At 35.9% G+C, this 13,341-nt stretch overlaps 1 protein-coding gene across 1 annotated transcript; it reads left to right on the top strand.

Moving 5' to 3' along the window:
• Window positions 1-2,320: 2,320 nt before the first annotated feature.
• On the top strand, window positions 2,321-12,840 carry LOC137399369 (uncharacterized). Its single transcript, XM_068085450.1, has 9 exons — window positions 2,321-2,447; window positions 6,584-6,767; window positions 7,022-7,131; window positions 7,322-7,526; window positions 8,458-8,573; window positions 8,671-8,829; window positions 9,351-9,425; window positions 11,601-11,706; window positions 12,368-12,840. The coding sequence occupies exons 1-9, from the start codon at window positions 2,373-2,375 to the stop codon at window positions 12,412-12,414; spliced, it is 1,077 nt and encodes a 358-aa protein (XP_067941551.1). The 5' UTR covers window positions 2,321-2,372; the 3' UTR covers window positions 12,415-12,840.
• Window positions 12,841-13,341: the final 501 nt, after the last annotated feature.

The raw sequence follows: 13,341 nt of genomic DNA on the forward strand, positions 1-13,341 counted from the left end.
GTCATATGAAGCACATTAGACCATGAGACAAAAGCAATAATAATAATAATAATGTAAAGTAAATTATGTCTATTCAATTATGAATATGAATGTATCCAATTATAATCGTGTTATAACTATGCTAGTGTTTCGAGCTATAATTGTTTTAAAACTATGGTAGTGTATTCAGCACCATATAGTGTCTTAACCTTTGTGTCCATTCACTTTCTTGTACACATACTTGTTACGTCGAGTTCATAGTCTCTACTATAACACCCTTCTGTCAGTGTAGTACTAAAGCTAGCATACCGACTGTTAAGTATAGAATACAAAGTGAATGAAATTCGGTCTAATGTACGTATATATCTATGTACATAAGTTATACTTACATAGATACGTATGTACGTATAACTTTTTATTGGCATTTGTAATCATCAAAAAAATGTTGTTTTTCATTACATGCCAAAAGAAAAATGGATGAAAATACAGAAATCAAGAATTATTGAGTGAGTTGACCAGATGTATTTTAAAAATTGGTAATCTAATAGTATTGTGAAAGAGTCAAGATAGTGAATTAAAGGTTGTAGTAACAGAAAGTTCATAAATTGAATCATAAGATAGTGTATGTAGTATGTCGGTGTCACGGAATAGAAAATGTTGTTGGTCATATTTGTAGAAGGATAAATACAGGATGCATAATGATAAACGCATTACTTTAAAACGTAACACAAATGCAGAAACGATCAAGCTTGGGATAAGGATAAGTATTCAAAGGTTTTATCATAGACTAGCTAATATGACCAGCTAGATGCTGCCTCCGCTAGTAAATTGCTAATGTTATAAAAGGAAGCATATTGTCTTATTAATTGTCACGGTTTATCCAAGAGATTCTTTGGATTTAGCTTGGCTGGCATTTTTGTTTAATCAATAATTAATTTTTGTTGCTGTAGCAGAAAAGTTATCAAAATGTTGTTTTGAATGTTGAATCTGAACAGCATTTTCAGAAGACCGTCATACTTCACCACCTGGTACCTGTTATCTACCTTTGTAAGCTTTACTATCGTCCATCACTTGGTACTTTGGTGTTAGCTTGTTTTATATGCAGGGTTTATTGATATCATGTATTCAACAGGGGTACCTCAGTAGGCACAAAACTCCTTCAGTCGGTAACAATGCCTGCAATTAATCTGCTTTGATGTTAGTGATGCAGACCTTGAGGTTATGTTGGTAACATTGCGGCAGTTGATCTGTATTCATAAGATTTGGCTAACACCGATTCCCATCCACTGATATTTTATTCCTTAAGGAATTGCACTAAGATCAGCTTCATTACAAATTTGTTTTTTATCCAGAATATTCCAGAACATTGCCTAAACAATTATTTGCTTTGCAGTTAATTCATACAAACTGTTTACATGTAAAAACATTCCACATCATTTAGAATAACAAAAGTGTCTATGTAGTACTGATGAACTTTTGTCTAGTTCTGCTTTCCAATAATAAATATAAACAGCCAGTTAAAATTAACCCTACCAGAATATAAAGAAAGAAGCTAATCTATATCGATCATATTTATTGTGGGAATCATCTTTCCTAATGCACATATTTGATGAAGACTCAGCAGGTGAAGTGATGCCATATGACCAGTCTCATTTTGAAGCAGTGATATTTGAACTTTGCTACAACACACATGTGCATATGATTTTGTTTTATCAACTCTTTTCCTTGGATTGGTAAGAAGTCAAGTAACATTATCCACATGTATGATCAAAATCACTTTATAGTAAGTTGATGTTAAGTACTTCTATGCATGTACTTATTTTATATGATATTGCACTATTAGAGTAGGGAATACTAGCTAATGGCACCACAAAAGACATGGTTCCATTGTACAACATAATAAAGGTCATATTAGTAGTTGTGGTCTCATTGAGGTTTGAAAAAAACATCTGTCATCCTTAGACATGGCCCATGGGCATCCCTGGCATGGGTCATCGAAGGGGGGAGGGGTCATCCTTGGCTTGTCAAGACAAAGAATGATATTAATCACTTCAGACTATACACTAAACCTTGTTGTTTTGCTAATTAAAAGTTCAGATTGCACAGTGATGAACTACACATTCTTTCGACATTAGCCTTATTAGATGTACATAAATCGTATACAGTAGATATACATTACATGTATACATGTAGTAAACTTGAGTGGCTTTCATTTCAATTTTCGAAGTTGTTTTTTCATGAAGTTTTGAATCTATACCCTGTGAGCTTAACAATAGTGAGGCTGGCTGTAAAACGCCTACTGTCGCAACTGACAGGTGTCCAACAGCGTCCCAACAAATATCCTTTATAACGGTGATGGTGCATTTTCTTCAGGAAGAAGCTGCTAGCCAAGCATGCCTCGGTTTAGAAACTGCGTCTTACAAGGGTTCCGTAACGATGTCAGCATTTGCAGATTTTTCTCGCAAGAGGTATAAAGTTTTTTAAATTTGCAAAAGCCATATAATATATTTCTGCACGATTTTTTACACATTACGTGCAGGCTTGCCAAGCCAAGAGTGGGACAATGCTTGAGATTTGGTTTTTGGACAATTGATGTGTCAATGACATAATAGGTAAAATTGTGGAATATGGGGCAAAAATCTCACGCATTTCTCACTCATTTTCATTTTTTCTTTGGTGTGATTGCGTGAGTCTCACGCCTGATGCGTCCGAGTTGGCTGGCCTGATTACATGCTCGTGAGATTCTAGCCGTTAGTCTTTCCGAGAAAAATCAAAATTGTTCACAATTCGCTGGAAGTAATTTGATTTGTATGAAGCACGAACATAGTCTTTAAGATCTTTTTTCAAATTTAATAAAAGCCGGGTAAAAACGTAGAACAAGGTAAAATCGTGAATGATGCTGCCTAAAATCCTGATGCTGCCTGATTATCCATTGGATAGCAAACTGGCTTTATGATAGGCATATGTCTGTGGTTGTTGAGGGTGTTGACTCAGATCCACGCCTTGTAACATCAGGAGTTCCTTAGGGTTCTGTGTCGGGCCCTCTTCTCTTTCTTATATACATTAATGACATGCCTAATGTAATCAAATATGCCCAACTTAGATTGTTTGCTGACGACTCACTACTTTATCACAAAATTAAAAGTAAGCACGATCAGTTATATCTTCAAGAAGATTTAAAAAACTTGGAGAAATGGTCAACGACTTGCGGATGAACTTTAATGTCAGTAAATGTGAGCACTTGTCTATAACAAGAACTAATCCCATTGTTGCAGTCTATTCATTAAATGGAAAAGACGTACAACAAGTAACATCAATAAGATACTTGGGTATTAATATAGACCAAAAACTAAATAATAATGAACAGGTTTAGTATGTAGCTAAAAGGCAACCTCTACTTTATAATGTTAATGCGGGCACTAAACAGAGCATCTAGCAGAACAAGGTCACAAGCTTTTAAACCTATCTGTAGGTCCATAATAGAATATGCTTCATGCGCATGGTCTCCTCATCAAGTGAGGCATATTCAAAAATCGGAGAGCATTAATAGAAAATCTTTTCAATGTGCATATGTATAAGATCAAATGGAACGACTCAATTTTATTGAAAATGAAAGTTTTAAACTGGGATACTTTAGAAGACCGAAGATCAGAAATAGACAGAAATATGCTCAATAGAATTTTTAGTAATAACATAGCCATTGATATAAAGGACCATGTACTACATAGCAAAATGAGTGGAACTCGAAGAGGGGTAATTAGAAAAGCATTATCTTGTGATGTGGCCAAATATTGGTACTTTAATCGTATGTTGGCATTGATTGGATCTGAGCCCAATGCCGTGTCAGCAAGCACAGTCTCAGAGTAAAACTCTGATGACAATATTCTATTTACTATTTATTTGTTGGCTCTCTTGTCGCCTTGTAGAATTTGGTCATCTTGTCATGATATCAATAGCATAACAATAATAACAATAACATAAATATTTGTAAATAAAAACAAATAAATGAAAAAAAGAAAAAAAACAGCACTGACATTTGCTTTATTCATTTTGTTCTTACTCCTTTGATCAAAGATCCTAATTTTAACATTCACAATATGACAATTAACTAAAAATGAACGAGTTGATATCTCTATAATGCACCCACACGGGGGCGAATGAGATAACCAAGTAGACTAGACTAGAAGGGTAGGTATAACCCGTGAAATCAACACTTGTCACTGTTATATGTGGTTTTTAAGGAATGTACTCACTTGAACACCGTACTGACATTGATCAGTAACTACTATGTTCTTTCTTGATTAAGACTGCTTTTATTATTGGTTACTCAAAGGCAAGCCGCCTTATTTTCATATAGCTGTCAAGAGTTGAGAGTTCAATTTATTGCACTTGACCCAGATTTTTAGTGCAAGTCTAACTATGCTATTTCTCAGATGTTAAGGTAACAATAGAAATATTCTTTATTCTCATAACCAAAACCTAATACATAAGTAGCAAAGTTTTAGAATAGAGCGAAGATAACCACCAGTAGTTAAATATATCTTACGGCCGCGTCTGCTCTTAAGCTCAGTCTTTTACGTCTACAAGGTATCAATGTCAAAAGAGGACGAACTACTATAATTGTTCTCTTTTATAGGCATTTGATTAGCCTGAGGGTAGATGGATAAGTGTTTAGGTTTGTGTCATTATGTTACTGAGGTTAGTCATTGAGGGAGCACTGTCTTTTGGTACGTCATCGGAAATTCACCAGAGTAATAAGATGGTATATTCAAGTTATTTTATCAATGTCCGGTGTTAGCTGGGAGGAGAATAGATTTCAGCTTCTCTTGGTGGTTTCTCTGGTATGCTATTAGCTCATCTTCTGTGGTTGATTTTTCTCAGTTTGGAGTTTCTAATTAGGTTGTTGCTGCTTTCTAATTATAAGAATTTGAATGCTTTCAGAAGTCTTGTTGCTAGTGTGGCTCCCTATATGTACGTCCCGTTGCGTGCATTGTATGTATATCTTCTGGTCTTACTCCTTTGTCTGTGTGTTTATACTGACAAAGGAGTAAGACCACTCCTCTTATCTTTCTTTGTCAGTGTGTTTATATCTCTGATCAACGGCATATCGTATGTATATCCAGTGGTCTTACTTCATTCTCTTTTGTCGGTACCGGGTTTTAGTGAAATTTCAATATAACATGATTACCTTCAAGTTAGGAAATATAAAGTTATGATAAAATAATTTAGAGGAAGGGGAAACGTCTGCATCACGACTTCTTTAAACTCGACTAGTATTGCCAACCGTTAGGGCTTGTCTGGTAGGTAGCCTACCCTAGTTCTGACTGGCTAAAGCATGCGTTGGTGTTGCGTTTATATTGCGAATTCTGATAATTAGGTAGTTGAAATACATATTGGAGGTAGACAACAGAAACAGTGCCACTGGCAGCAACTTTGTATCTTCTGCGAGATGACTATTAGTGAGGTACATAAATACAAACATCTTTAAAAAGGTTTTTGTATTTGCTATGTGCTTTAGAGAATAACGCACAAAATTCTGTAATTGGTGTGTTTGTAGTTGAATGCAGATATTTGTAGTTCTAGAACCATAGCAATTTGTTAAATCGACACTTCCTCGCTCTTTTCATGTTTGGTTGATAAATCATTGCTAAAAAACAAATCATAACAACTTCAGATGAATAGTGTCAAACGTCTGACCTAGAAATATGAGTTAGCAAATAGTTTTAAAGATGAGCTGCAGATTTATTTTGTAAAATATTAGCTCCATTGTAACAGAAAAATAAAAAAGATTTAAATCATAGATCTAGGCTATATTTAATCCAGCTTACATTAATTTTCTCGATGTTTTTCCATTTTATTTCTGTATTGTAATTTTTACATTATGTAAATCATTCATGTCAATTTTCTTGTACAAGTTGTGGGTGTAATAGTATGAAATATTATTGCATATATAAAAAGTTACCACGTAAACAAATCAATGGGTTACCTTTGCTGCACATCACAAATCCAAGGATAACGTCAGGCAAAATGAATTGGTTCACAATGTTTGCCAAATCTAGCCCTTAATCCACTAACTCTTGCTTGCAAATTTTCGTTTGCAAATGTGTGGAAGTGATTCAGAGCTGAATAAAAAATTATGTAATCTTTGCCTGGCCTAAATCAAAGGTATGGCATCTAATTTTGGTGCTTGTTGTATCTTGTGAGTCGTTTTTTGAAAAAGGGTCAACTGGAACACAAACTGGGCCCTGTTAATCAAACAAAGGATGATGAAATAGATGCACACCATCATTATATAAAACTCATTGTCGAGAGACAGTATAGTTCTGGATCCAATCTATATTCTCCATTTCCTGTCTTACTTTCAGTAATGTTTTAACTGATAGGCTGTGCTATAACTATGCTCAAAACCAGCCTTTAGTTCCGTATCAGTGGTTAGCCGAATTTTTTATATTTTCAAGGTAACAATTAAGCAGTTGAAATGACACTTATGCATTTTATGCAATAATCAACTGGAATTTATAAACCATATAATAAACAAACTATAAATACTAAAACAAGCAATACAATTTATTATTAACAATACACATGTGCAGCCTTCTTTTAGATAAAAGATGGTCTCTCTGGGTTAGTAGGTGGCACACCTATGGTCAGGTTAGCCTCCATCAGTAAAGAGACTGGCTGCAATATACTTGCCAAAGTTGAGTTTGCCAATGCAGGTGGCTCTATCAAAGACCGTGCTGCCCTATTCTTGGTTAAAGACGCAGAGAGAAAAGGACTTATTAGACCAGGTACACACCATTCTACCTAAAGTTGTATTCTATTTGTAGCTTGTTGATACTGTCTGACTTCATTAATTGGTTCCTTCCTGGTCATGTCCCTCGCATAATATATCAACCAACAGGCTGAAGGCTAAAAATTCTTGCTCAGCCAGAGTTATTCCCTTGCGGTCAATAGCTTTTGGCCCTATTCTGGCTGTGATACACAGCAGTGCACTGAAAATAAATTGGTTTGCTTATTTTTAGTATCACAAATTTTGCTGTAGGTGGGACAGTTGTAGAGGGTACAGCTGGTAATACTGGCATTGGTTTAGCACATGTCTGCAATGCCCTCGGCTATAGATGTGTGATATATATGCCTGATACTCAGTCCCAGGTATGTCCTTTCAGTCACTCACTCTCTGTTGTGTCCTTGTCAATCTATTGTGTGATGCACAAGCTGCCTTCAAGGGAGAATCCTGAAATGATAGCTTTCACTAGAGCGACTGTTTATATAACGGAGACTTGTTAGTATTACACTGCTTTGTCTGTTCTGTAGCATCAAATTCTTACTTGCTGTCACCTAGGAAAAGATAGATCTTTTGCGTACACTGGGTGCAGAGGTTAGGCCAGTACCTGCTGTCGCTTGGGACAATCCAGATAATTACAATCATCAGGCAGCAAGATTTGCTGACAGTATAGATAATGCTGTTTGGACAAACCAGTTTGACAACACTGCTAATAAACAAGCTCATGTGGAGACAACTGGGCCAGAAATCTGGTCTCAGACAGGTAATGTTCTTATCGTGCTGCGTCAACCTTTTACTATACATGTGCTCTGATATGCTATTTAATTATGATATGACTCATATCATAATGACTTCAGATATATGGTAAGACAGTCGCTATGTTACCATTGTGAGGATGTGGAGTTGTGCGCACATTGAGTTACTGTGCGATAAGTGTTTTAATGGACATTTACATGATGCGGATTAACCGCGAGCACATTGCTGAAAAGATTACAAATTTTAAGTGAAAGGTCACAACGGCGCACTTCTGTCGTCAAATGGAAATAGGGATGACTAAAACACTGCAAATGTTTGAAATGGAATAGCTTGCGTGCTATTCTTTTATGCATTATTCGCAACTGCTGTTTTCATCTTTTACAAGCACGAAGCGTTCAATAAAAGTCTGCGAATAACAAAACTCGCTCGGTTCGGGGTTTTTCCATTTTCATCTTGTGGATTAATCGTGTCATGAAAACATAGTGACTCACAGTCCGTTTAGTTGATTACCAAGTTATAGGGTCTCTATCGCAGGAAGTAATATCGTGCCTATTGGTTCCTACTCTATTTTCTGGTGGTTCTATATTTAGCGAATAAACTAGTATTTATTAAATGGAGTGATAGTTTAATTCATTAATAATATATTATTCAGCCCTACTAGAGCCTTTGTTGCACTTTACAGTAGAAAGTTGAGTATGATCAAATCTAATATGTTGTGAGCTTTTCGGCTTAGGCGCACCTTCCAAATTATTATCTTGATATCGTAATTGGGTTCTAATCAATGCGTGATTATAGATATAGGATAGGTAATTTTTTGGGAAGGACGGCTGTTCTAGGTGAAGAGCCCTACTCCTGCTGTATCAAGAACAAATGTTTTTTACATTGTAATGGTGCAACACTGTCTGTGTTATCTGAAAGCCTAGTGTGACATTTTGTAGATGGCAAAGTGGATGCGGTGATCTTTGGCACAGGAACTGGAGGAACTCTTGCAGGTGTCGGTGCTTATTTGAAGGAGAAGAATCACAGAATACACGTGGCCTTAGCTGATCCACAGGTTTCTATTGTTATGTTCTTACGCAGATTAGTGAAGGAACATCACCTTCCTTGGTTTCATATTTAAATAAACAATGCATTCTTGTTTATCTTGGCAGGGCAGTGTTTTGTATAACTACATTAAACATGGCAAGCTCGAAAGAACAGAGGGTTCATCTATTACAGAAGGTATAGGTCAAGGTCGTATTACAGACAATTTGAAGGATGCACCCATAGACAATGCTCACCTTATTTTAGATACTGAAGCTGTAAATATGGTAAGGAGAGTTGACACTCTTTGGTAAAGTACACAGGCCGCATCAGACAATATAAATTCAAACACTCATAGCAAACGGCGGTAGCATTTGGAACATTAAGCTGCATCCTAGCTGTATTTATTTAACCTTGAACTTTGACTATCAAACATTTATTGCTGACTGATTAGCCTTTCTTTCAAGCCTGTTCCCAGATATTATTCCAATCAGTAAGAAAACTGCAAGTTAACTACTACATGTAGATGGTGTTATCATTGCATTTTCTACTTTATTGAAAGTTGAACATTTATCTTTGACTTGAGGACATTGCTGTACTGCTGTCGACATTGCTAAATTGGGATTGATGAACAGACTTTCTTAGTTTTGTCCGCTGCTGAATATGCTGTTGTTAGCTAAGTTTACACGCATGAGCTCCTCACGGAAATGGCTCGTAGAAGTTATCCTTGACCTTGTTCTGCTGTCAATAGAGTTGTGAATTTTAGTAAACAAAAATGTCAGCAGTGGTTTATTCTTGGTATTTTTAGACTTTTCGTTTGCTGCATGAAGAAGGATTTTTTGTTGGTGCTTCAACGGGGCTCAATGTTTCTGGAGCGGTAAAGGTAAGTTGAGGCACCTGTGCCACTGCATTTGTTACACAAGTAGGGCAATTGAATCATGTCAAGGTTGTATTGTGTTATTAGAACTAGTACATGAGCAGTCCGGTGTGCGAGGGATTGCCAGGTGTAAAGATAAAGAACAGAGAACAGCTATCTGTGAAATTTTTCTGAACAACAAAAGGCAGTCGATTGGCGCAGCTGTTAGAGTGTCAGTCTACCAAGCCGAATGATGTGAGTTCGAATCTCATATGATGCAATCTTTTTCCCAAGCTCCCAACTGTGGCTTTGGAAGGACATGACTTTTACTGTAGTAAGGATTAGAGATGTGTGCAAGATGACAGAGAAACCACTCTAAAAGCTTCGACTGCGATGACTCTGTAGATTTTTGAGATGAATATGGAATAATATAAGCATTGTCACTTATGACAGAAGCGTACCGCTCGCAATTGGCTCATCTCTTACATGGACCTGAGGCTACTGATATTGTCTACATCTCTGCCATTAACCAAAGTAATAACATTTTAGCCAAATGCTATAAACTACAAGTTTCAATCATTCAGATATAAATGTCAAAATACTTGTAGTTGTGATCCTGTTGAATTCTATTATACCCGAGTATGTTCATGACAGTTCATGATTACATTAATTTTAAAATAAATTATGGGGAGCGGACACCTTCAATGACAATTTACATTGATTTTTTCATTTTTATTCCTAGACAGCAAGGTCTGTACTGCAAAAAAAAAACTTCATCTGAAATAAAAAAAAGTGAATCATATTTTTACTATAATAAGAGTTGAGTCAGCCCATCCATCTATTTTCATCGAAGTTAAAGTTTAAGATAAAAAAGATTTTGAGTACTTGCACTGACTTGCCACCTGATGTCATATGGAAATTTTTTTTTATGGTACAAAACAAACATTTTGCATGAATTCTTTACGGTATGTGGAATTTAAATTATAGGCAGTTTACGTCATAGAAGTGTTTTCTGTATAATAGTATTAATGAGAATACAATACAAAGCTCCCAAATTGCTCCCAAAATAGCTCCCATAAAAATGACATGAGTTAGAACACAAGTTCATGAGCTTGCTGAACATAGCATCTGACAATCCATTTTGTTTCCAATTTTCAAACATCATTGATTGTGGTGAAAACTTCCGGCCAAGTGCGCTCGCCTTGAAATTGCAGTACACATGCAGTTTCAGGTTTTGAAGAATGCGTTGTAGATAATGCGTCATGAAAGTAAATGCAGTAAATGCGGTTGATAAGTTGCAGTAGGAGTGCAGTTGCAGTAGCTTGAATGTCTCCTGCGCGTTAGAGAGTTGCAGTGCACTGCAAAATTACTGTGTACTGCACTGCAATGATGCAATACATTTCGAATACCCCACAACTGTGGTATGGTTATAGGTTTTGCTAAAGTTTTCCTTTTTGCTATGATATGACAAAGTGATTTTATAAAAATCCGTTAAATATGGTGTACTATGGTTGTTCACACTAAATCGATTCATTTGCAGCTGCTTGGCTTCACTCTGGAGTGAGATTGCCTGAGCGTAAGCGTTTCTCATCAAACAAGCAGCGAATGCCTATTTTATTTTTAATGTCCTGTCTATTCTGAGACTTGTAAATGGGATATTTAATGATCGCTCACATTTACACATATGTAAATATGAGCGATCATGTGAATTCAAAATTTATTTTATATGTACGTCTGTCTTGAAGGTTAGAACTCTCAACTCTACGTACTGCACATAACATATTGCAACGTTACATTTTAATGCAGATCATAACCAATAAATACACTAAATATTCTTAAGTTACTGTAGGTAACTATAATTACTAAGGTTAACATACTGTTTTGTTACTAATTTTTAATATGTCTAGTATTTGTATAAAATTTTCCTGCATGTTTTCCAAAAGGAACCATTGGATTTGATGCTGAGGGCAAAAAAAGAACTATACTCTTATACTGCTTTGTACATAGTGAGCAGTCATTGACTATTTTATATGTATTAATATTATATTAATAGTTAATAATAGTGAACATGTGTTCACATCACGTATACACTTGATTATTGACATCTAGAGATGTATTGGTGATATATTGGGGAACACGCGCTCATTATTTTGCTCACAAGTGCTTGGCTCTCATGATTCTGCTATTTTGAACAAATTCTAGGTTGCAAGGGACCTAGGTCCAGGACACACAATTGTGACAGCCCTGTGTGACACAGGGGGCAGGTACTATGGAAAACTTTTCAGCAGACAAGTTCTTGAGTCCAAAGGTAAGTTGAAAGCATTTACTTGGACCACCAATGCTCAAATGGTAGACGCTTTTGTCCATATCACATTCAAACTGGAATGGTTAGCACTTCTCTTTTATATGAGTGCAGGTTTTGCATGTGTATCAGTGTTTAAAGATGTATCTCATAGTATTACTTCAATGTTTAGCTACATGCTGTGCATGTGAGTGACGTTGTAAACATGTATCTCATAGCATTACTTCAATGTTTAGCTACATGCTGTGCATGTGAGTGACATTGTAAACATGTCACTCATAGCATTACTTCAATGTTTAGCTACATGCTGTGCATGTGAGTGACGTTGTAAACATGTATCTCATAGCATTACTTCAATGTTTAGCTACATGCTGTGCATGTGAGTGACGTTGTAAACATGTATCTCATAGCATTACTTCAATGTTTAGCTACATGCTGTGCATGTGAGTGACGTTGTAAACATGTATCTCATAGCATTACTTCAATGTTTAGCTACATGCTGTGCATGTGAGTGACGTTGTAAAGATGTCTCTCATAGCATTACTTCAATGTTTAGCTACATGCTGTGCATGTGAGTGACGTTGTAAACATGTCTCTCATAGCATTACTTGACTGCCTTGAATGTAGGATAGACATATTTAACATTGTGTAAACATGTCTGTCGTAGGATTGCTAGACTGTATTCCAGAGCCATATCGAAGATCACTGCATTGACTCCTCTCTAGTCAAACAACAAGCAATGACAGTAGTCTATATTACAATCATGGCATGTACCAAAGACATTCACCACTTAATCATGTTCTTTGAGAACTGGGGGTTGTGCCCCCTTACTATCAGATGATTTATTTCTTACTACTAACCAGCTGTGATTTTTTCTCTTAACTCACCAGTTCATATAATTATTGCCAATCTTTTAAAGTGGGACTTGGTTTGCTATTTTTATACAATACTTTTGGTTTTTGTAAAATGAGATGTTTTCAGATCGAGTAAATAATTTCCGTACAATATTATCCTCTACTGACTCAACTCTGACTTAACCGTTTATTTCTTTATTGGGTTTGCAATCATTCTGGAAATGCTATGAGGATTCATTTGAATAACAGTCGGACACTTGTGTATATAAATTTATAATATGTATGTCATATTTTCGTTATTTATAACACTAAATCAAAAAGTATACCATGGGAAATAGCAACAAGACAAAATTTGCCCCCGGTGCATACGTCTGGACTTACTATCCTTGTTTCAACCAATGCATGCTTCGAAGCAAATGTTAACCCCAATTCATACTGGCGTTAAAGATGTAGGTACTTGAGCAATGAGAACAAGAGTTAATAGCCTGGAATAATTCCTAATTCATTAGACAATGCAATATATTATATTATTGAATAAGCACTAGATGCTTCGCTAACACAGCTCAATGCTAGGTACTATTAAAAACACCTGTTTTTAACATCATTGTTACGCGTATCACAAACAGCTTTATATATCAGTTTTTATGCATGAAAAATATTCATTTATTGCATTATACTATAAATATTAGGGCAAGGATGTGTCCAATCAGAAATAAACTAGCTTACAAAACATTTAATATCAGGATAGCACGAGATATGGATGAGTTGAATAAGCAGCCAATCGCAA

This window comes from Watersipora subatra, chromosome 7, assembly GCF_963576615.1.
Source record: "Watersipora subatra chromosome 7, tzWatSuba1.1, whole genome shotgun sequence".
Classification (NCBI taxonomy): domain Eukaryota; kingdom Metazoa; phylum Bryozoa; class Gymnolaemata; order Cheilostomatida; family Watersiporidae; genus Watersipora; species Watersipora subatra.

Bases quoted from the DNA above. Each gene is read 5' to 3' on its own strand.
- LOC137399369 (XM_068085450.1), top strand. From the start codon at position 2,373: ATGCCTCGGTTTAGAAACTGCGTCTTACAAGGGTTCCGTAACGATGTC. The intron at 6,768-7,021 runs GTACACACCATT...ATTTTGCTGTAG, and splicing joins AAAAGGACTTATTAGACCAG to GTGGGACAGTTGTAGAGGGT. The intron at 11,707-12,367 runs GTAAGTTGAAAG...TGTCTGTCGTAG, and splicing joins ACAAGTTCTTGAGTCCAAAG to GATTGCTAGACTGTATTCCA.